This window comes from Macrobrachium rosenbergii, chromosome 41 (assembly GCF_040412425.1).
Source record: "Macrobrachium rosenbergii isolate ZJJX-2024 chromosome 41, ASM4041242v1, whole genome shotgun sequence".
Taxonomy (NCBI): domain Eukaryota; kingdom Metazoa; phylum Arthropoda; class Malacostraca; order Decapoda; family Palaemonidae; genus Macrobrachium; species Macrobrachium rosenbergii.
The window spans coordinates 19,085,381-19,111,754 of NC_089781.1; the positions used below are offsets into that span (position 1 = coordinate 19,085,381).

General features: G+C 34.5%; 2 protein-coding genes across 2 annotated transcripts in view; both read left to right on the plus strand.

Annotated features, from left to right (window-relative positions):
- The window catches only part of rk (rickets), a 725,726-nt gene that overhangs the window by 85,658 nt on the left and 613,694 nt on the right, over positions 1 to 26,374 (plus strand). The window contains 1 exon segment of the mRNA XM_067084108.1: positions 5,965 to 6,743. The gene's annotated coding sequence lies outside the window, so the exon portion shown is untranslated.
- On the plus strand, positions 12,014 to 12,658 carry LOC136827045 (sodium/potassium/calcium exchanger 1-like). Its single transcript, XM_067084794.1, has one exon. The coding sequence runs from the start codon at positions 12,014 to 12,016 to the stop codon at positions 12,656 to 12,658; it is 645 nt and encodes a 214-aa protein (XP_066940895.1).

Genomic DNA, 26,374 nt, shown 5'->3' on the forward strand with positions numbered 1-26,374 from the left:
CAATCAATGACACATTCCACAGTTCCTGGAAACCTTTCATATTGCTGTAGTTAGAGCATTGTTTAAGCACTATCTCACTTGAATTTATCACTGGATGACATCTCGAAGGCAGCACTCTAGCTAGACAGGACAATTCTGTGAAGAAATTCACCCTGAGCAGTCTCGAAGAGAGCTCAGAACCACGTGTGTACACTGAAGCACCAGTTAGCCTAAAACAGCCCTAACGGGAGACTTGTGAGTGATTCTAGTTAAAGCGCTCTCATTTCCGGTTAATCTATCTAGAGAGCTTTTACCTAGAGCAAATCTTACTAAAAAAAATGTAGTGTGCACGCGCATGTTAAAGAATATTCAGTGGCCCTCTCTCTAATCAGTTTGGAATCTGGGTAGATTTACAAAAAAGATGGAATAGTTGTACGACTAGGTAAATTACCCCGAGTTTGTCTTCCTAATGAAGAACTTTCTTGGCTTTCTTTATAAGAAATCTATTGCAATATCTGTAACTTGCTTTGTAGAATTGTCGTCACACCTTCTGGTTTTCTATAGCTTTCTCTCTCTCATGAGGCGTAGAAGTTATTTTGTTTTCTGATATACAATTTTTTCAGTTCATTTTCTGACAGTTAGTTTTATTTTCAGTTTTCCCAAGGCTGTATTTGGTGGCGGGGTTTAAATCCTGGCCCAGTGTAATACTCGTAGAATCATAAAAGGTAAACACCGTAGTTGGGCAGTGCCGTCAGTGCACCTCGTGCGGTGAACTGTAAGCATTACTCAGGTTCTTTGCAGCGTCCCTTCGGCCCCTAGCTGCAACCCCTTTCATTTTTTACTGTACATTTCTTCCACCTTACTTTCTACCCTCTCCTAACAATTGTTCCATAACGCAACTGCGAGGTTTTCCGCCTGGTTCCTCATTGGACGGGTTGGTATCGTTCTCGGCTAGCACTCTGCTGGGCCCGCGTTCGATTCTCTGACCGGCCAATGAAGAATTAGAGAAATTTATTTCTGGTGATAGAAATTCATTACTCGTTATAATGTGGTTCGGATTTCACATTAAGCTGTAGGTCCCATTGCTAGGTAACCAATTGGTTCTTAGCCACGTAAAACAAATCTAATCGTTTGGGCCAGCTCTAGGAGAGCTGTTATTCAGCTCAGTGGTCTGGTTAAACTAAGGTGTACTTAACTTTCTCCTTCCGTTCCACCTGCCAGACTTTCTTTACTCTCAATTTCCCTTTCAGCGCTGAATGACCACCTCATCATATGCCCCAGCAATTGGTCTTTTGCCTGAATTTTGTATTCCAATTCCATACCACATGCATGATGACGTTGGTATGAGGAAACGAAGCTGTCATGGAACGTAGGACATTATTTTCGTAATATTGACTTGAAATTTGTACTACTTAAGCTTAGAATGTTTCTGACATTAATTTAAAATGTTTCTCGCATAAAGTTGCGTTATGGGAACAGGACCGCATTTTCATATTAGTCGAAAATGTTTCCTAAATTAGCTTAAACGTATCCTACATAGATTGTTGCGTTTTAAGGAAGGATAACATTTTCTAACATTAGCCTAAAATGTTTCCCGCAGATTCTCTTACGTCATAAAGATAGGACAGTTCGAAACGCTGCCTCAAAATGTTTGCTACGAAAATTGTTACGGTGTAAAGATAGGAAAATATTTTCTGATATTAGCTTAAAATTTTTCCTACATATATTGATGCGTTATAAAAGTAGGAAAACATGTTATAATTTTAGCTTAAAATGTGTTTATCGCATTCGGGTAATAACGTTGGGTGGAGAGAGACCAACACTTTCCTCACATGAACTTTAAAATGTTTACTAATGAGTCGCGTTACAGTGAGGGGAGTAGTATTTTCCTAGCTTAAAATGATTTATAAATATATTGAAATATATAAACATGGCTATAAATATATATATATATATATATATATATATATATATATATATATATATATATATATATATATAATATATATATGCATATATACATACACATATATATATATATATATATATATATATATATATACATATATATATACATATATATATATATATGTGTGTGTATATATAGTTTCCCGAGTATCTTTCAGGTTGAAATACCCCACAACAGGATTGATTATTCTTAATTTAAAATGCCATTAAAGACAATAACATATATTTAGAAAATCAGAGAATCCTTCTGCTGCCAAAATTTAAAAATTGTCAAAAAAAGACCTGGATAGAAATTGACAAAAAATAACGTCTTTCATTTACACAGCTGCGAATTCCTAGACCGCAAAAGAAGAAGATTATAATAAGATAACAAGACTAATAATAATAAATCGTTTGAAAAAGTATCTGGGCAAATAGTTTGTTTTTATTAATGAGGGGACAGGTAATGACTTCATTAACGGACGGAGGGCATGAATGAAGTGGGTATTTTATGAATAAATGATCCCGAAGAGAAAAGAAAGAGGAAAGGGAAAAGAGGAGGATGATGGCAAAGAGAGAAGGAGAGATGAAAGGAGAAATTGAGAGAGAGAGAGAGAGAGAGAGAGAGAGAGAGAGAGAGAGAGAGAGAGAGAGAGAGAGATCAGCATTGTGAATAGGATCAAGGAAGGTGTTAAGATGAAATATAAGATAATAATAAGAGAGAGAGTGAGATGTAAAGAGTTTAGATAGGAATTTGAGGAAGAAGTGAAAGATGAGGAAAGGAGGAATAATATGGATAATAAAAAGGAGGTGAGACGTTAAAGATAAGTAGAGATGATGGAAAAGAATGGGAGGAGGAGGTTAGAAATAAGAAAGAGGTAACATAAAATAGGAATATATATATATATATATATATATATATATATATATATATATATATATATATATATATATATATATATATATATATATATATATATATATATATATATATATATATAAAGCATCATTAGTTTAAATACATTGGTAACGAAATCCTGTAAGTTTAACGAGGCTAAACATTCCCAGAGGACGGAAATATGACATAGACCAGACTTCATGACACATCGCATCATCTCCCGTCGCTCGCAGCGAGCGCGTTCATTCGCCCTGAAATCAGCGCGTTCATTCGTCCACTCCCGCGGCATTATTGCGTCTGCCGGAACGAAAGGCACTCCGCAGAACAAAGGGACCTATATGCGTTCCGTACTAATTGGTCGTGATGGTTAATTTTGGTTAATTTTGGCCAGACCGGGGAGGATCATTTGAGTCCGGGAATGGTTAATTTTGCCCGTAACGAGTAATTTTGGCTGGAGTGCTTAAATGAAGACTCCCGGTCTGTGCGTGGGACGGGTAGGAGAAGTTGGGGGTGGGGGGGGGGGTGGGGACCCAGCGGCCATGTTGATGAAAGGCGCCCTAATGAACTGATAAGTGATTATTGAATGCCGGCAACTCACAGCTGCCTGGTGATTGCCAGCGCCAGGTATATAAGTGAACATGGGTGGTGTTGCTTTTGCTTGAAAAGCTGAAGAAGAAGAAGAAGAAGAAGAAGAAGAAGAAGAAGAAGAAGAAGTAGAAAGCTAGTAAAGATGGAGGGTGTTGGAGAGAAGTTTAACTTTGCGTGTCTTTTTTAATTTCATTTTCACGACTAGAAATACGAAGAATATAATATATATATATATATATATATATATATATATATATATATATATATATATATATATATATATATATATATATATATATATATATATATATTATGTATATATATACAGTATATATATATTTAATATATATATTATATATATAATACATTATATATATGTATATATATATATATATATATATATATATATATATATATATATATATATATACATACATACATACATACATACATACATACATACATACATACATACAGAATTTACTGGTCACTTTTTATCACATATAATGTTAGTTGTATATTCTTGTTTATTATAAATTTGTTTATTTATTCATTTATTATTATTTTGGTTGTAATGAAGTACTTACCACAGGCGACACCCGAGAATATTGCCGGTGAAGACAGCATCATCCATCACTTATATATCTGTAGATTTTTTTGCCTACGAAATGACACCAGAACTAATTTGTGTCGTGTTTTCCCCCGACAACGTATAACTCGCGTAAAATGGGCCCCGGATTTTTAAGGGGCCGGAACAGGGAGGATATTATAGTCTTAATGAAAAGTGGAGATAAAAAAAAGATTCGGGAGACATGTTGACAAAGGGCGTTAGGCGCATGCGCGTGTGTGTGTGGATGTACGTATATGTGTGTGTATGTATGTATTTACGTGTGTGTGTGTGTATGGATGTTGGCGTTCATTGGTTAAGGGGTTAGAGATATAGCTTTTCGTATTGAATTTTTTTTTGTATCTTTAGCTACACGCCGTGTGTATGTATGTATGTATGTATGTATGTATGTATGTATGTATGTATGTATGGATATATGTATGTATATTGGCGTTCATTTGGTTAAGGAACTTGAAAAATGGTTTTTCGTTTTGAAGTATTTTATTCTTGTCTTAAATAATCCAATGGAACCTTTCAGAGGTCATTGGAAGGGGCTGAAGTATACCCATTGCCCTCTCTCTCTCTCTCTCTCTCTCTCTCTCTCTCTCTCTCTCTCTCTCTCTCTCTCTCTCTCTCTCTCCATTTGGTTATTTGTTCTTAAGTGTGTTGCAAGAAGGGGATATATTTTGAAGGGATATATTTTCAGTTATTTTTCGGGTATACATCATGCTGTCTATCGATATTTGGTAAAAAAATTTATTTACACAATTTACCCGTAAACAGACGCGCGCGAGCGCACACACACACATATATGTATATGTGTGTGAGTATATATATATATATATATATATATATATATATATATATATATATATATATATATATATACTCAGGAATGCTGTATATTCATGCTTATGCTGTATACATGACGTTTGATGAATATGTTATATAAGTAAATAACGGAAAAAAATAATAAAAAAAATGAAAGAAGAGATTCCTTAATCCAGCTGATAAGCTCATCTCTCCTGTGTCGGTCCAATCAGCATGCATCGTGGCGATCAATCCCCCGTTGCCATTGATGACGTCCCTTGTCGAAACATCCCTCCCGTGGGGAGACTTCCCATGACTTGAGTCTGCAGAAGACTTCGTTTGATTTGCTGTTATCTATTGATCTATTTATCTGTCTGTTTTCTCTGTCTGTCTATCTATCTATCTATCTATCTATCTATTTATCTATCTATCTATCTATCTATCTATCTATCAATCTATCTATTATCTATCTATTTTCAACCGATTTATCTGTCTCTGTCTATCTATCTATCTGTCTTTTTCTTTTTATCTGTCTATCTATCTATCTGTCTTTTTCTCTTTATCTAAATATCTATCTATCTATCAATATCTGTATATCTATGTATCTGTCTTTATCTTTATCTGCCTATTTATCTGTCTATCTCTTTCTCTTTACCTATCTATCTATCTATCTATCTTTTTATAGTTATCTATCTATCTATCTATCTATCAATCTATCTATCTGTCTTTTTCTCTTTATCTATCTCTTTTCGGCTCTCTCTCTATCTGCCTATATGTCTGTCTTTTTCTCTTTATCTCTATTTATCTATCTCTCTATCTATCTATCCATTTATCTGTCTTTTTCGCTTTATCTGTTTATCTAACTGTCTATCTGTCTGTCTTTTTCTCTTTATCTATCTATTTATCTGTCTTTTCCTCTATCTATGTATCTGTCTATTAAGTATCTGTCTATGTGTCTGTCTTTTTCTCTTTATCTATCTATCTAAATATCTATCTTTTCTCTTTATCTATCTATCTAAATATCTGTGTCTATCTATCCATTTATCTTTTTATCTATCTAGATTCATGGACAAAATAAAATAACTTTTCCGATGCTTTTAAATGTTTTTGACACGTAACTAAATTCTCTTTACAGGTTGGTTATCTTAGTGAAAGCTTAACACTTCATAAGAAAAATAATAATTATATTAATACTAATGTTAACGTTGATTTAGAAAGCTAGAAAGTCTATGACTTAGAGAACTTATGATAATAACGTTGTTGAAAGTGTGTTAGTATTTATATAAATATTTATATGAATAATTTATTCAGAGTGAAAATTTTATTAAGTAAATAAGTGTTATTTATGCTAGATTGTATATGGACTCTGGATGATTGATAAGGGATGAAAACGTTCGTTTTGAAAATTTGAACTATTGAAAAATATGAACGAAAGTCGGTGATAACATAAAGTGCAAGACAGAAAATTAACTTACGAAAGTGAAATACAGAAGAGGATTAACTTAATTAACTTATGAAAGTGTAATACAGAAAAGGATTAACTTGATTGACTTATGAAAAGTCAAATACAGAAAAGGATTAACTTAATTAACTTATGAAAGTGTAATACAGAAAAGGATTAACTTGACTGACTTATGAAAGTGAAATACAGAAAATAATGAACTTAATTGACTTACGAAAGTCAAATACAGAAAAGGATTAACTTGATTAACTTATGAAAGTGATTAGTGGACACTTAGAAAGTGGCTGTAACTTGCCCCCAAAAGGAAATATAATTTGAAGGGCTGAAAATGTAAAAAGACTGCAGTAAAGATTGGATAAAACTTTCTAAGCGGTATTTAAACTGTGTGATAGCGTGTGAGGGGTTTAACTCAAATATACTCTCTTCGGAATTCTTTCACCTTGCAACGAAAGGTAAGTGAAAATTGAAAGTTCCTTGCATGTTATAGTCTTTTGTTTTGTTTTGCTATCCTTTAGTTTTCTGTTAAAGAAAACTGTTGTGCTGGCTTTGTCTGTCCGTCCGCACTTTATTCTGTCCGCATTTTTTATGTCCCCCCTTTTTTCTTAAAAATTACTGGGGCTAGAGGGCTGCTGCAAATTGGTATGTTGATCACCCACCCTCCAGTCATCAAACATACCAAATTGCAGCCCTCTAGCCTCAGTAGTTTTTATTTTGTTTAAGGTTAAAGTTAGCCATAATTGTGCTTCTGGCAACGATATAGGATAGGCCACCACCGGCCGTGGTTCGAGTTTCATTGGCAGGGGCTTATACAGCACTATACCGAGACCACCGAAAGATAGATCTATTTTCGATGGCCTTGGTTATACGTTGTACAGAAAACTCGATTGCGCCTAAGGAAGTTCTGCGCATTTTTTACTTTTGTTTTTTTTTTATCGCACCGGGTACTCAGTTTTTACAGCAAGTTTATAGTGTTTACTTATATACATACATACATACATACATACATACATACATACATACATACATACATACATACATACATACATACATACATAAACTCAAAGATTTTAACTTTTTTCTATCACTGAATATTTATACATATACCGGGTGTATACATACATACATACATACATACATACATACATACATACATACATACATACATACATACATACATATTTCCTAGTTTTTCGATGTTTTTTCAGTTCAAATTGTGCTGAGTATTCAGCTTTTACAGCAAGACTCAAGTGTATAAATACATACATACACATATTTGCATATACATTAACTGGTTTTTCTGTGTATTTTCGATTTTGAATGTGATTAGTATTAAATTTTTAAAGATTGACTCTAATTTATACATATACATAATGTATACCTACATACATACATGCAGTGTATACCTACATACATGCGTATCCACCTACATACATACATACATACATACATACATACATACATACATACATACCTATATTGTATACCTACATATATACATACTTACATACCTACATACATACATACATACATACATACATACATACATACAGTATATAGGCTACTCGTTTTTCGAAAATGGGAATTAAGCAGATTTGACTTAATTATCGTATTTTTATCATGTATTATTTATAAAGAGAATACACGAACACTTACCACGACAGCCCTTATGTTGGCTAATAGCCAAAAAAAAAAAAAAAGAAATATTAGACAAATTATTAACGGCTCATTAAATAACTGCGTTAAGTATTCCTTTTTAAACGTTAAATTAAAAATGTGTTCGGGCGTAATCCCTCCCGCGCGTGGAAAAGTGTAATTAATTTGATGTTTTCTATTTTTGTTATTTTTTTGTTTTTTACTGTTTTCGTAATAATATGAAATCACTGGGCAGGTTCTAATTGGAAATAAGAGAATTTTATTAAAAAGCAAATTACAAATCAAGGTGTGTTTTAGTTCGTTCAGCAAGTTTTAAAATATTTTATTATAGTTGAAGACCTCCAGATTTGCATTTATTATTATTATTATTATTTATTATTATTATTATTATTATTATTATTATTATTATTATTATTATTATTATTATTAATAATTTTCAAAATTATTATTAATTATATTATTTTGGACATATTCCGATTTTCAAAATTAAAGTTATAATATTTTTAATTTGATCTAAATTAACGGAGTGATATCTAAAATTATAAATTAATTATTATTATTATTATTATTATTATTATTATTATTATTATTATTATTATTATTATTATTATTATTATTATTATTATTATTATTATTATTATTATTATTATTATTATTATTATTATTATTATTATTATTATTATTATTATTATTATTCAAAATTGTATTTTTGCATTGAACTTAATATAATTTATATCTTAGATATCATCCGATCTAGATATGAGAAAGTGATGCTATTTCTAATTTATTAAATATAACAGAGGATATCTCAAATTATTATTATTATTATTATTATTATTATTATTATTATTATTTATTATTATTATTATTATTATTTCCGCTAAATTTCATTTTTCTCTTTGTTTCAGAGATACACAAACACGTAATTTTGCTCTGAAAAAGCAAGAGTAGGCAACTCAAATTCCATGTAAGAAATTCGAAAATTCTCTCAAGTATCTTTAATTTAAATTATTTTTTTTTTTTACTTTTGCTGCTAATGGATGTTCTAGTTGTGTTTGGAAGCAGAACGAAAATAGAAAAGAACATGAAAACGAGGAAAATTTAGACCCGAGTCTGTCGTGAACGGAAACAGAGTTTCTTTCCGAAGAAGGGAACAATTAATCGTATGTTTCGGGAAAGAATTCCGGGGAAGAATTAAAGCGGGAAAGGTCGGTTGCGTTTTGTTGGTAACTGTTCCTTTCGCTTCGAGTTTTATAAAATTTTTTTCGTATGATACGAGTAACTATCATTTGCAAAGAACGCCTTGTTTTAAATGTTCCTGTTCCTTTTTGTATTTTATAATACTTCTTATTACAGATGAAGATTTTATTTGGGGACGAATTCAAGCGGGAAAGGTCGGGTGCGTTTTATTGGGAACTGTTCCTTTCGCTTCGAGTTTTATAAGTTTTTTTATTTTTTCGCATGACACGAGTAACCATCATTTGCAAAAAACGTCTTGGTTTTAATGTCCCTATTCCTTTTCGTATTTTATAATAGCTCTTATTAGATAGGAAACTTTTATCTGGGCAGAAAACACAAGAGCAGGGAAATGCGCAAATGGAAACTGGCGTGTTCTATTTGTCAATATGGAGTTGCCCAAACCAGCGCTGGCACAGAGCCCAGTTAATCTAATAACGAAAACAATAACAACAAAAGTTGAGTGAAAGGGGGGCGAGCTCTTAAAAGTAAGAAAGGGGGAAGAAGGAAAGAAAGGAAGAGAAAGTACGATAGGGGAGGAAAAAATGGAACAGACCCATTTGCTTGCTTTACGGACACCTCAGAAGGGCTCTCGCAATTCTTACTGATTGCAATTTTTTGGATTTATTGTAGTGGAATACTTGCAAGTAGTGTGAAGATAATTAATTGAATTGAATATAGAATTTAGGCCAAAGGCCAAGCACTGGAACCTATGAGGTCATTTAGCGCTGAAACGGAAATTGACAGTACAAGGTTTGAAAGGTGTAACAGGAGGAAAACCTCAAAGCAGTTGCACTATGAATCAATGGTTAGGAGAGGATCGAAAGCAAGATGGAAGAAAGAGAATATGAAAGTAGGCACAGTAAAAGGAACGAAAGGGGTTGCAGCTAGGGGCCGAAGACACGCTGCAAAGAACCTTAAGTAATGCCTGCAGTGCACCGTATGAGGTGCATTGACGGCACTACCCCCCTGCTGGGGAAGATTAATGATGGCAAAAAAAAAAAAAAAATCTTAACTTCTTTTTGGGATTTCGGGGAAAGAAGATTGTTTCACTCTGTGTAGAGCTGTCATATGATTTTGTAATTTATTGTTAGTGAGATTAGGGAAGTTTAACACCGATTTATATTAAATACCCACTTGACGGTTGTAGTTTTTTGTTGCCATGTTATATTAATACAATCCTTTTCTTCACCTTATTTGCATTATCTTTAGAGCCACCATATTAAGGAGAACGTATGTACACACACACATGCACACATGTATGTAATGTATGTATGTATGTATATACATGTGCACACATGTATATACAGTGTAGTATATATTTATATGTATATGCAATATATATATATATATATATATATATATATATATATATATATCTATATATATATATATATATATATATATATATATATATATTTATATATTAGTATATAAATTATATATATATATATATTTTTAAATATAAAATACACACACACACACACACACATATATATATATATATATATATATATATATATATATATATATATATATATATATATATATATAAAGGCCCATAAAACACTATTAAACGTTGCAACCATATATTTCGGGCACTTGCTTCTGTGCCCCTGTTCACTGGTAGAATATGGACAGATAAGATGTTACAAGGGTATATATACAAAACATATGTAGGTGTGGCATTGTCCCCGATGGTATGCAGGTCACCAGTGAACAGGGGCACAGAAGCAAGTGCCCGAAATATATGGTTGCAACGTTTAATAGTGTTATATGGGCCTTTTTTTTATATTCATATTACACTGTGGTATTATAGGAAAAGACATTATATATATATAAATATATATAATATATATATATATATATATATATATATATATATATATATATATATATATATATATATATATATATATATATATATATATATATATAGTCATAATTCATAATAGATAGCGCACCCATACACTATCTACATACTGTAAAGATACTGTACCATTTCACTGCCATTGTTGAGGATGATTTAAGTATAAAACTTGATGCTGGTTCAAAATTATCCCACACTTGTGAGGAGGTCAAGTGACAAGTAGTGCGCACTAACCTTACAAATCCGGGAACTACAATTCCCCTGTTGAAATGACGCTTAAAGCTTATTGAATATTAAATATGGTCAGGTCGTACTATTAAAAGATCCAGTGAACTGAACAGTATTCTAATAAAGATAGAATAAAATAAAACATCTGAATGAGGTTGCCTTCAATTTATCACCTCTGTCGACATAAGAAGCCCCAAGAATAACACTTATCTATACATGAGAGAGAGAGAGAGAGAGAGAGAGAGAGAGAGAGAGAGAGAGAGAGAGAGAGGTTCTGTATCTCGATTCATATGTTTTGTTTGATAACACATTTACATTTCCTTAACGAAGAGAGAGAGAGAGAGAGAGAGAGAGAGAGAGAGAGAGAGAGAGAGAGAGAGAGAGAGAGAGAGAGCGGTTCTATATCTTGATTCCTATGTTATGTTTGATAACACATTCATATTTTATTCCTTAACGAAGAGAGAGAGAGAGAGAGAGAGAGAGAGAGAGAGAGAGAGAGAGAGAGAGAGAGAGAGTGATTTATATACCTCGATTCGCATATTTTGATTAATAACACATTTACATTTCATTCCACAACAGTTTATAACCTCTGGTTATAATTCCCCACAACAGTGCAAGTTATACAATCTATTAAAATATTTATAACTCACACTTGTTTTAAATTTCAGCTTGATAAAATGATCCTCTAATATAACCTGGCATTCTTGCCATAACGCCCGCGGAGAATGCCGGAGAATGGGTGGGGAATGGTGGGGGTGGGGATTGCGTTGGAGGGAGAGGGGTTGGGGAGATTGTGTTGGAGGGAGAGGAGTTTGGTGGGGTGGAGTGATGGTGCTGGTGGAGGAAGAGGAAAAAGAGAAGAATGAAGTGGTGGAGAAGGTAGAGAAGGAATGGATGAAGGAGGAGGACGAGGGGGGAGGTGGAGGAGGGAGAGAAGGAATAAGTGACGGAGGTAGGGAAGGAATTGATGAAGGAGAGAGGATGGAGGAGGAAGAGGAGGAGGGGAGAAGGACTAGGGGAGGAGGAGGAGGGAAAGAAGGAAGAAGTGACGGAGGTAGGGAAGGAATGGATGAAGGAGAGATGGAGGAGGAGGAGGAGGAGGAGGAGGAGGAGGAGGAGGAGGAGGAGGAGGAGGAGGAGGAGGAGGGGAGAAGGACTAGGGGGGAGGTGGAGGGGGGAGAGAAGGAAGAAGTGACGGAGGTAGGGAAGGAATTGATGAAGGAGAGAGGGAGGAGGAGGAAGAGAAGGAGGAAGAGGAGGAGGGGAGAAGGACTATGGGGAGGAGGAGGAGGAAGAGAAGGAAGAAGTGACGGAGGTAGGGAAGGAATGGATGAAGGAGAGGGAGGAGGAGGAGGAGGAGGAGGAGGGGAGAAGGACTAGGGGGAGGTGGAGGGGGGAGAGAAGGAAGAAGTGACGGAGGTAGAGAGGGAATGGATGAAGGAGAGAGGGAGGAGGAGGAGGAGGAGGGGAGGGGTGGGAGGAGGGATTGTTGGATGGTTGAGGTAACGTCGAGAGGAGAATCAGCTAAGATTCCGGATGCAGCGGAGTTGGACGGCTGGGAGGTGGGAGTTTTGGGGGGTGGATGCCTGGGATCCCTGGAACTAGGGAGGGTGCCCTGGACCCAGGGATGGGTATGGGCATGGGTATAGAGGTTAGGAGAGCGTGGCACGAGCAATGGACGCAAGTCTGCTGCCCTGCCTGACGATGTATGCGCTCGGTGTACGATTCCCTTGCGCCAATTTGCGAGATGAATTTTACGACCGTCGTAAACTTCCTTTTATTAGATGAGACCATTCATAGGTGGCGGGGGTTGTTGGTGGGGGGGAGGTTTCCTTGTATGGAAATCCCGTAGAAGGAAGTGGAAATAAATATTAGTTTTCCCTTTAGTTCCCTCCCCTCTCGTTTTCTTTCTTTTTTAATTTTTTTGATTTTGAGTCCTAAGAGCCTTTTAATGATTTTTTATTTATATCTAAAAAAATTTTTTTAAGTAAATAAATATTAGTTTTCCCTTTAGGTTCCTCCTCCTCTCCTTTTTTTATTTTAATTATTTTTGTTAAAGTCCTGAGGGGCTTTTAAAAACTTTTTTTTACCTTTTTAAATTTTTTTTTTGTTTAAAGGGAACAGGATCTATGACGTGCTTTGAAGTGTTTGCTTGAATAAATGGGTTCAAGGGATTATCTGCTGTTCTGTGCTTGCTTGCTGTTATTGCCTTTTGAGGTTGAATACTCTCTCTCTCTCTCTCTCTCTCTCTCTCTCTCTCTTTTTTTTTTTATATATTTACACATCTATCTATCCATCTATCTATCTATCTGTATATTCATATATGTACAGTATATATATATTGTAAGTATATATACACACACACACACACACATATATATATATATATATATATATATATATATATATATATATATATATATATATACATATATATATATATACATACATTATATACACACATACATACATATATGTGCGTGTGTATGTAAGTTGTGTATGAAAGTCTGTATATCACTTATATCTTTTATAATCTAACACACTTTCTAATCCAAGGGGCTCATAGAAAATTGGTAAACTTAAGAAAGAAGACTTTCATTGATGGGATTATGAAATACTCATTGAGAGAGAGTCTGATTTAAATTGTCGAAATAAAAAAAAAAAATAACACAAGCCTCTGGTATCAAATGATCTTTGAAGTATTGACCTTAGGGGGTCACAATAAATTCGTCCAATAAATTGTCCTTTGTTGATAGTGAACGCCTTAATAAAGGAAGTTTCAAGAGTAAAGAAAAATATTCCTGTAAATCATCTTAACAGAGAAATGGTTTCAAGAGCAAATAAAAATATTCCTATAAATCACCTTAATAGAGAAATGCTTTCAAGAGTAAAAAAAAATTCTTATAAATTACCTTAATCAAGAAAGATTTTCAAGAGAAAAAAGTATTCTATAAATCACCTTAATATGGAAATGGTTTCAAGAGTAAATAAAAATATTCCTATAAATCATCTTAATAGAGAAGTGCTTTCAAGAGTAAAAAATATTCCTGCAAATCACCTTAGTAGAGAAATGGTTTTAAGACAAAAAAAAAAAAAAATGTTAATATAAATCACGTTAATCAAGAAATATTTTGAAGAGAAAAAAAGTATTCATATAAATCACCTTAATAGAGAAATGGTTTCAAGAGTAAAAAAAGATATTTCTATAAATCACCCTAATAGAGAAAGAGTTTCAAGAGTAAAGAAAAAACAGTATACCTTAGTTTTACCAGACCACTGAGCTGATTAACAGCTCTCCTAGGGCCTGGCCCGAAGGATTAGACTTATTTTACGTGGCTAAGAACCAATTGGTTACTTAGCAACGGGACCTACAGCTTACTGTGGAATCCGAACCACATTGTAGTGAGAAATGAATTTCTATCTCCAAAAATAAATTCCTCTAATTCTTCATTAGACGGTCGGAGACTCGAACTCGGGCCTAGCGAGTGCTAGTCCACAACTCTATCGACTCGCTTAACGAGGAACTAAGAGTAAAGCAAAATATTCCTCCTATAAATCATCTTAATAGAGAAATGGTTTCAAGAGTTAAAAAAATATTAATATAAATCACCTTAAGAAAGATTTTCAAGAGGAAAAAAGTATTCATATAAATCACCTCAATAGAGAAATGGTTTCATATAAATCATCTTAATAGAGAAATAGTTTCAAGAGTTAAAAATTATTAATATAAACCACCGTAATCAAGAAAGATTTTCAAGAGGAAAAAAGTATTCATATAAATCACCTCAAAAGAGAAATGGTTTCAAGAGTAAAAAAAAGATATTTCTATAAATCATCTTAATAGAGAAAGAGTTTCAAGACTAAAGAAAAATTTTCCCATAAATCATCTTAATAGAGAAATGGTTTCAAGAGTAAAAAAAAAAAAGATATTTCTATAAATCACCTTAATAGAGAAAGAGTTTCAAGAGTAAAGAAAAATTTTCCTATAAATCATCTTAATAGAGAAATGGTTTCAAGAGTGAAAAAAAAACTGTCTATAAATCACCTTAATAGAGAAATGCTTTCAAGAGCAAAGAAAAATATTCCTATAAATCACCTTAATAGAGAAAGAGTTTCAAGAGTAAAGAAAAAATTTCCTATAAATCATCTTAATAGAGAAATGGTTTCAAGGGTAAAAAAATTTTTAATATAAATCACCCTAATCAAGAAAGATTTTCAAGAGGAAAAAAAGTATTCATATAAATCACCCTTATAACGAGTTTCAAGATTAAAAGAAAGTATATCAATATGGATTGCAGTGAGGTTGACTAATAAAGAAATGGCAAGAGTAGAAAAAAATATTCTATAAATTACAAGGAACTTAATGAAGAAATAGTTTCAAGAGTAAAAACAAAAAATTCTTATAAATCACCTTATATAGCTATGGATTGCAGCGTGGTTGAGTGGCTTAGATTATGCATAAGAAAATAATCTATTTAGATAATTGTGGTCTGAATGTTCAGGTTTGTCCGCATATTAGCAAGTTGCATTAGCTGCCATTGAAGTCATACAAATAGTGAATGAATATGAATTCAAATAATGAATGAATATGAATAACCTGGCTGATATCAGATGAGAGAGAGAGAGAGAGAGAGAGAGAGAGAGAGAGAGAGAGAGAGATACTAAACAAAGAAAACATGAAAACATGACATGATTAGCCTGCGTAACGGCAAGAAGAATGATTGCAGAACCATTTAGAAAAATAATTCTGATTAAAGTAAATCAGGCGAATTCTGAACCCAACCATAAAGATAAGTGATAGCAATTATATTTACGAACGAGGGGTTTTCGGAGCTACCGTGCAAACGCGTCGACAAAGGTGGAAATCCCAAGGGCCTGACCCGGAGTAAACGCCCTAATGGGGTGGCCAGAGCCCCTTTTTGGAAAACCACTAATGCGGTCAAACACTCGTAACTTCCAGCAGGAGCCGCGGCAGGATTAGAGAGGAACCTGTGGGGGAGATTACAATATACGATCTTCCAAAAGAGAAGCTTCGAGTTTTTAGAGAGAGAGAATCCCTCCTGCCGAAGGTGATTCAAAGGTCTTGGATACTTCTCCTTCGGTAGGGAGGAAAGCTCCCGCGCGGACAAACATTCCCGAAGAAGGGTGGAGAATGTTTGACATGTTTGTCTTTGGTGCTGAGGGAATGTTAGGGTGGCCCGTTTGCAAAACGGGATTTCGCGTGTTTATACGAAAGGGAAATATATAGTTAAGCGCAGAGTTACCTGTGGGTGGCGGTGTAGCAAACAGCGAGGACTTTGCTTCTCTCTCTCTCTCTCTCTCTCTCTCTCTCTCTCTCTCTCTCTCTCTCTCTCTCTCTCTCTCTATGGTCTGCGAGTGTTTGTCCCTCACATTTATCAAGAATAATAATATTCCAGCAAAAATGGATCCCAGGTAGTTGCCATTGTTGTTTATTTAAATATTTTTCCATGCATATATGCTGGGGAATTTTGCTGTTGTCTCCTCACACACACACACACACACACACACACACACATATGTATATGTATATATATATATATATATATATATATATATATATATATATATATATATATATATATATATATATATATATATATATATATATATACGGAATTCTACTTTAGGTTGTGTCAGTCTTTGAAATCCTCTTTGAAATTGCTTCAGAAAACCGTTTCACCTTTCTCCCTTTTGTTTTTAAATGGTTTCTTGTTTAATCAACAGTATTTTTCTCTTTTTTTGAAAACCAAGATCCACCTCAGGTATTTCCATATAAAAAATATATTTTAGTTTAACCAGACCACTGAGCTGATTAACAGCTCTTCTAGGGCTGGCCCGAGGGATTAAATTCATTTTACGTGGCTAAGAACCAGCTGGTTACCTAGCAACGGGACCTACAACTTATTGTGGAATCGGAACCACTTTATAACGAGAAATGAATTTCTATCACCAGAAATAAATTCGTCTAATTCTTCACTGGCCGGTCGGAGAGTCGAACGCTGGGCCAACAGCGTGCTAGCCGAGAGCTCTACCCACCCTCCCAATGGTATTTCCATGTAGAAAGACTATTATTTTAGTTGCATATCTCACTAAAATGACAAAGGACAGTACTATCGATATTTACGTGTTACTGCCTTTTAGAAGCAAGCGAAAATAGGTCACGACCTATTAAGCCAAAATAGGTGCAGGTTAGTCACAAAAATGCATGTGAAAACTAGGTAAATGACCTTTGAAACTGACGCCACTTCTGAGTTACCATAAATCAGTTTTCTGTAAGTCTCTTGTCTTCTGTCTTTTTATTTTTTTTTTTTTTATTTTTTCATTCCAATATCATGCGCGAAAATAGGTCAAAACCTATTAAGCTGAAATAGGTGCAGGTCCGTCACATACATTTGAACTAGGTAAATGACCTGTGCAACTGACGTCACTTTTGAATCTTACCATAAATCAGTTTTCTGTAAGTCTCCTGTCTTCCATCGTTCTTTTAATTTTTTTTTTTTTTTACTTTTTCATTCCATTATCATGCACGACACTTTGAGAGAGGACGAATTTTCAAATGGACCCGACGGCAGTGTCCCCCTTATTCATATTTCAACCGGCGCGGGGTCGTCAATCAAAGTGGCCCGGGAATATTAAGAGAAACCTACGGCAGGAGCGATTGAAACGTGATGGGCCCTTCTGAGGAAATCATGTGAAAGCTCCCACCACACTTTTTATTCATGAAATTTGAAGACAGGGCCAGCCCTTCTCTCTCTCTCTCTCTCTCTCTCTCTCTCTCTCTCTCTCTCTCTCTCTCTCTCTCTCTCTCTCTGTCATTCCTCGATTCTCTCCTTCTCTCTCTGTCTCTCTCTCATACCTCCTTTCTCTCTCTCTCTCTCTCTCTCTCTCATTCCTCGATTCTCTCATTCTCTCACATTCCTCGATTCACTTTTTTCTCACACATTCCTCAATTCTCTCTCTCTCTCTCTCTCTCTCTCTCTCTCTCTCTCTCTCTCTCTCTCTCTCTCTCCTCGATTCTCTCCTTCTCTCTCTCTCTCTCTCATTCCTCGATTCTCTCTTTCTCTCTCTCATACCTCCTTTCTCTCTCTCTCTCTCTCTCTCTCTCTCTCTCTCTCTCTCTCTCTCTCTCTCTCTCTCTCTCTCTCATTCCTCGTTTCTCTCTTTCTCTCTCTCTCTCTCATACCTCCTTTCTCTCTCTCTCTTTCATTCCTCAATTCTCTCTCTCTCTCTCTCTCATTCCTCTTTTTCTTTCCCAGTCTCTCTCACTCACATTACTCATTTCTCTCTCATATTACTCCTCTCTCTCTCTCTCTCTCTCTCTCTCTCTCTCTCTCTCTCTCTCTCTCTCTCTCTCCTTGACGCGACTACACCTTCGACGATGTTGACAGATGAAGTCGCCTGTGCGCGACTACCACCTCCTCCCTTTTCCAGCGCCGTAACTTCCCATTCCAGCCACCAGATGGCCGCCTGGACGTGATCGTAAACAGCTGCATGCTAATATGGCAGCGGCGATACTTTCGTCGCTTTTCGACGGTGGCTGGAGGTGGGGAGGGAGGGAGGGAAGAAAGGCCCTTTGGGTCGAAATCTCGGAAATCCGTCGCCTGTCGTCGTCAGGAGATCTCGAGAGAGAGAGAGAGAATCTTCCGCCGTTTTAGCGGGATCATCCGGGTCCCGTTACGTTCCGTGGTGACCTGGGAGTACCGACCGACGGACACATGCGCTCTCATCTCAGAGATGATGATGATGATGATGATGATGATGATGATGATGCTGCTACAGCAGTGGGTGCTCACTGGTCCCTGGTCATTGGAAGGGCGAATTTATTTTTTTTCTTTGTGACCTTATTGCGCGCATGCTGTAAGTGTATTCTGGACTGAAGCAGATATGTGGGTACGCGCAAGCAAATGTGTACGTATGTATGTGTATATATATGTAGGTATGTATGTATGTATATATATATACTGTATATATATATATATATTTTATATGTATGTATATATATATATATATATATATATATATATGTATATATATATATATATATATATATATAATACATATACATATATATATATATATATATATATATATATATATATATATATATATATATATGTATATATATATATATATATATATATATATATATTTCTATATATATATATCTGTATATGTATATCTATCTATCTATCTGACTTTCTTTCTGTCTGTCTATCTATCTATCTGTCTATCTCTATAGCTATTCATCTTTATATATATGTATGTATATGTATATATATATATATATATATATATATATATATATATATATATAGAGAGAGAGAGAGAGAGAGAGAGAGAGAGAGAGAGAGAGAGAGAGAGAGAGAATATCTTGCCTATGGTTTCTCCCAGGTGGAGAGGGGATTACCTCTCCGAGAGAGAGAGAGAGAGAGAGAGAGAGAGAGAGAGAGAGAGAGAGAGAGAGAGAGAGAGAGAGAGAGCCCTTCTCGAGAAAGGGTGAGTGCCCAGGTAATCAGATCATACCAATATTTTGCTCAATTTACGCTGAATATCATCGTAGGCGACTCCAGCAAGCCAGGATGATGGATCTTCGAAGCTTCTGCATAAATTGGTCCAAATTCCTTTTATAAATCTAGTTTCTCGTTCCCTCGCGAGCATTCATCTCCCGAGAGGCTATTGTTCAGGAAAGTTGAGATGTCTTATGCTTTGGATTAATGTTTGTCTTCGATGTCAAGGAAAGTCTTGCTATTTTGTGTGTAAATAATTGAAATGGGGTAATGTTAGTCTTCGAAGTCAAGGAAAGTCTTGCTATTTTATGGGTAAATAATTGAAATGGGTTAATGCTTGTCTTCGATGTCAAGGAAAGTCTTGCTATTTTATGGGTAAATATTGAAATGGGTTAATGCTTGTCTTCGATGTCAATGAAAGTCTTGCTATTTTATGGGTAAATATTGAAATGGGTTAATGTTTGTTTTCGATGTCAATGAAAGTCTTGCTATTTTATGGGTAAATATTGAAATGGGTTAATGTTTGTCTTCGATGTCAAGGAAAGTCTTGCTATTTTATGGGTAAATAATTGAAATGGGTTAATGGTAGTCTTCGATGTCAAGGAAAGTCTTGCTATTTTGTGTGTAAATAATTGGAGTGGGTTAATGTTAGTCTTTGATGTCAGGGAAAGTCTTGCTATTCTATGGGCAAATATTGAAATGGGTTCATGTTTGTCTTCGATGTCAATGAAAGTCTTGCTATTTTATGGGTAAATATTGAAATGGGTTAATGTTTGTCTTCGATGTCAATGAAAATTTTATGGGTAAATATTGAAATGGGTTAAAGTCTTGCTATTTTATGGGTAAATATTGAAATGGGTTAATGTTTGTCTTTGATGTCAAGGAAAGTCTTGCTATTTTGTGTGTAAATAATTGAAACGGGTTAATGTTTGTCTTCGAAGTCATGGAAAGTCTTGCTATTTTATGGGTAAATAATAATTGAAATGGGTTCATGTTTGTCTTCGAGGTCAAGGAAAGTCTTGCTATTTTATGGGTAAATATTGAAATGGGTTAATGTTTGTCTTCGATGTCAAGGAAAGTCTTGCTATTTTATGGGCAAATATTGAAATGGGTTAATGTTTGTCTTCGATTTTGATAATTCACATGAAGAGACTCCGTGTTTGAATAAATGAAAATCTGTATTATTGACAATATATTATCAATTTGAAATGATTTTGATAATTTACATGAAGAGACTATTTGTTGGGATAAAGAATAAATGACATTTGCATTATTGATAATATATTATCAACTGTATTACTGATAATATACAGTATTAAAGTACAGAAAATCAATCAGGATTGACCAAGGTTGAATAACAAGTTTGATAAACTAGTCTCAGCTTATGTTATTTTGGAATCTAGAGGAATTTCTAGATCAAATTATTACTGACACTAAATGAGCTTTGAATAAATTCAGTTCATAATGAAATAAACAATAGTATATTATTGTTTATTTTATTATGTATTGATAATGAAATAAACAATAATATATAATTGTTTACTTCATTATGAACTAGATTTGTTAAAAGTTCATGGAAGCGTCAGTCATGATTTCTTCTTGATTCCAAAATAACATCGCTTCATATTCGTTTATTTTATCACTGATAATAAGGATGACTAAATGGATTGTTTTGTATCGCGTATACCTATGTGTAACTAGATATTTCGATAGAAGTTTGTGAAGGGTAATCTCAAATCATCGTGAACTTTGGTAGACTGCAGTTACTATATTTCTAGTACATTCCCCGATTAATTATGTTTAAGATATAATTTATTTTATAATATATTTTCATACAACATTAAATACAATTTCTTTTATATCACCTATGGCGGCCGTTGCCTAAACTGTCTCCGATTGTGTTTTGATTCTCTTATTCTGCTCTATTTACCTTTCATTTGAAGTCTCATTATCTCCTTATTTCTTCCACTGAACTTGGTTGATAAGGATTCCAGGGAAGCTGGTATAGACTAAGTGGGCCTTATGCCAGCACATACCTTAGCTTCAAGGTCAGTTATAAGTCTAGTAAGGTATGAAAGGGTGTATGATGTCTGATGTGCACCTCGGGATTCAGATCAGCTGAAGGAGATTTAAGTATTTCAGTCGAATTAACAAGAAAGAAAAATTGAGTTGGCCATCTTTCAGACAAGTATATACCCATAGCCTGACCATTATCTTTGTGATTCCATTTTCTGAAAACCAATCGAATGAACAAATCAATTCTCCAGTGGACTCCAAACTTTTTTTTTTTTTTACCTTTTTTTACTTAAGGAGAATTACTGAAGCAATTTAAACGATTCTTGTTCACAATTTCAAATATTTTGCTGACGACGCCGATGAGCCACTCCTGTGATGCCATGTTGCGTCATTCAATCAATCAATCGATCAATCTTTATGGAAAGTTTAGCTCCGAAGTGAACTTCTCTCTCTCTCTCTCTCTCTCTCTCTCTCTCTCTCTCTCTCTCTCTCTCTCTCTCTCTGGGAGTTTCAGGCTTTGAAAACTTTCTCTCCCCTGTCCGAGAGCATTATCTCTCTCTCTCTCTCTCTCTCTCTCTCTCTCTCTCTCTCTCTCTCTCTCTCTCTCTCTCTCCAAAGAGTTTGTTTGCAACGCCATTTCCTTGATGGAACGACACTGGTTCAATTATCTTGACAGTTTGCAGGCCATGTTGATTCTATTTCCCCTCTTCTCCTCCTTTCTGAGATATTTTCCCTCATAAACGAATTATTTCTCGAGTATAAATAAGCTATTTCGAAGATTATCTTCATCATGATAATTTCGATGGCGATGGTCGCTTCAGTTATCAAGAGCTAGGGGTTGGATACTATTTGAATTTTTGGTGGAGAAATTCAGAATAACTTTTAATTTTTTTTTAATTTTCGTGCTGTAAAAAGAAAAGTATACCTTAGTTTAACCAGACCACTGAGCTGATTAACAGCTCTCCTAGTGCTGGCCCGAAAGGTTAAATTTATTTTACGTGGCTAAGAACCAGTTGGTTACCTAGCAACGGGACCTGCAGCTTACTGTGGATTCCGAACCACATTACAACGAGAAATGAATTTCTATCACCGGAAATAAATTTCTCTAATTCTTCATTGGCCGGTCGGAGAATTGAAGGCGGTCCCAGCAGAGTGCTAGTCGAGAACGATACCAACCCGTCCAATGAGGAACTTATTTTCGTGCTATATTTATACCCAGCTGACTGATTGCTTTGTTAGTTTGTGTGCGCAAGAAGTGTGTTACTGATTTATAACTTATTTCCAGGAATACCTCTTTTGATTCCAGCCTAAATTTCTTTTAAATATTCATGCGTAGACCCGTTAGCGCATCCTCGTGATGTATATGTATATTTATATGTATGTATAAATTTCTGACTCACATTGGGATCGAACCCCTGTCTCTCAAATGAAAGGCCAGGGCGCTACCAATTGACCTACAAAGGGTGGGTCATCCAGTAGCGCCCTGGCATTTTTTGAGAGACTGGGGTTCGATCCTGATGCGAGTCAGAAATTTATTTTTGCGAAAGTAGCGCTCATTTGCTCATTAGTTCCAATGTACACATATATATATATATATATATATATATATATATATATATATATATATATATATATATATATTTATATATATATATACATATATATATTTGGATACACACATACATACATATATATATATATATATATATATATATATATATATATATATATATATATATTAACACAAATTACAGTCATCTCAGTACATCCTTTTTCAAAAAAAAAAAAAAAAGACTCGCGTATCTCTCAATATTTCTCCCAAATAAAAAAAAAAAAGGCACCCCAAAATCTTCATGGCCCTGATTACCGGAACCACAGAAGTCACTGTCCCGCAACTCCAAACTCGAAGACATCGCGGTTAACTTCGTCAGGAATTATAATGACTACATCGAATCTCCTTCAGGAAAGCGAGCCGCAACGTCTCATGCAAATATTACGCTGTGTTAGCAGATGCAAATAGCATGATTGATTGCTGACTAATTTGGAACACTTGCGTTTTGGAAATGGAGGTTTTGAATGGAATCGCTTGCGCGTTCTCTCTCTCTCTCTCTCTCTCTCTCTGTCTGCTTACGTGTGCGTGCGTGTGGGATGGTGGTATACAGCGTTGCGTGGTTTTACGACCTAAAGGTATTCCACGATATATTGTTAGGACACAAACACACACGTGTATATGTATATACATATATATATATATATATATATATATATATATATATATATATATATATATATATATATATATATATATGTATATATATGTACATATATTATATGTATGTGTACATTATATATATGTGTATATATAAAAATATATATATATATATATATATATATATATGAAATGTATATTATATATATAATATATATATATGTATATATGTATATATGTATATATGTATATATATATATATATATATATATATATATATATATATATATATATTATATACACATATATATATTGTACACATAAATATATATATATATATATATATATATATATATATATATATATATATATATGTATATACATATACACGTATCTGTGTGTGTCCTAAAAATATATCGTGGAATACCTTTAGGTCGTAAAACCACGCACCGCTGTATACCACCATCCCATATATATATATATATATATATATATATATATATATATATATATATATATATATATATATATATATAATATATGCATATATATATGTATGTCTATATATATATACAGTATATATATATATATATATTATATATATTGTATGTATAGAATGTATACATGTGTGAGCGCGAGCATGCATGCTTGAAATCGTTCTACTTACATAATTCTTACAACATCCGATTTATTTTAAATCACCCATTGTTGCAGAAAAAAAAATACACCCTTCATCTCATCATCCTTAAAAGGCAAAACATCCACTTGGACCCAACCCCTCTTCCCCCCCTCTCCCTCCCCCCCCCCAAAAAAAACACACTAACTCCGCGTGTTTTTCCGTCCTGTAAACCGCGTCTGAGGAACATTGCGAAGTCCCAAGTCGTCAGTCTCCCTTGCATTTGACTTTCGAAAGGAACGGGAGTTTTGGCTCCCCTGAAAAATATACCATTTGCATATTAAATGCCTTTAAACCTTTGTAACGGCTCTCCTCTCCGTCGACTTTCCCCTGAATGGGTTGAAAATAAGGTCCGGGAATCCGGGAAGAAAGGCGAGAGAGGAGCTCTGGCGACTACGAAGAAGAAGAAGAAAAAGAAAAGAAGAGGAAGAAGAAGGGTTGGAGGAGGAGGGGAGGAGGAGGGAGGAGGAGGAGGAGGAGGAGGAGGAAGTAGATGCTAATGAGAGCAGTGAGGATGTGAGGCAGTAAAAAAGATAGGACGAGGGTTTGAGAGCATATGATAAAGAGGAAAAAGGATAAGGAAAATGGAGAAAGGAAATTCTTAAAGATTAAGAGGAGACAAGTGAATGCTTCTTAGGAAGAAGAAGAAGAAGAAGAAGAAGAAGAACGAAGATTAGAACGTAGAGAAGAGCCAGGGAGATCAGGAAGAGGATTAGGAAAAGTTCGATGGGGGTTTATAAGGAAATAAGGGGATAAAGATGTGTGAAAGGAAAGGAAAATGAAAGGAAAATGAGAGGCAGTTATTCATTTTATTTTCTTCTTCTCTCTCTCATCGTTCACTCTTGTCTTATCATTACAGTTCTCTTGACATTTGAAGAGTGAATGTGTAAATGTATCAGTGGCGATTACCATGTCTTTAGTGGAACCACCCCCAATTAGATCTAGGAAAACGGCTTGATGTTGACAGCATCTCTATCTCTCTCTCTCTCTCTCTTCACTCTCTCTCACACACACACACACACACACACACACACACACATATATATATATATATATATATATATATATATATATATATATATATATATATATATATATATTATATATATATATGTACACATACACTCACACGTATATATTTATTTATTTATTTTTATTTATTTGTGAAGTGCGTGGGTCCCTCTCCCATTCCCTTGTTGCCGATGACACTCTGAGCTCTTGAGTTTTCAGACCTACCACGGCTAGGCTTTTGATCTTTGTTGTAGCTAAATTAGGTTGGTCAAGGACCGTACACATTAAAAAAACCCTATTTTTACTTATTTTATGAATTTTTTTTTTCTGTATATCAATATTGTATCAGTATTGTTTTTTTTATTTTAGCTAAAAGAAAATATGATTAACTATTTTTCATTTATTAAATTTATTGCAGCAAAATATGAGGAACTGTTTTTCATTTATTAAATTTATTTTAAAATGTGAAAGGTTTTAATTTTGTGCCGTTTGTCTGTCCGTCCGCAATTTATTCTGTCTGCACTTTTTTCTGTCCGCACTTTTTCTGTCCGTCCTCATATCTTAAAAAACTACAGAGGCTAGAGGGCTGCAAATTGGTATGTGGATCATCCACCCTCCAATCATCAAGCACCACAAATTGCAGCCCCTGTAGCCTC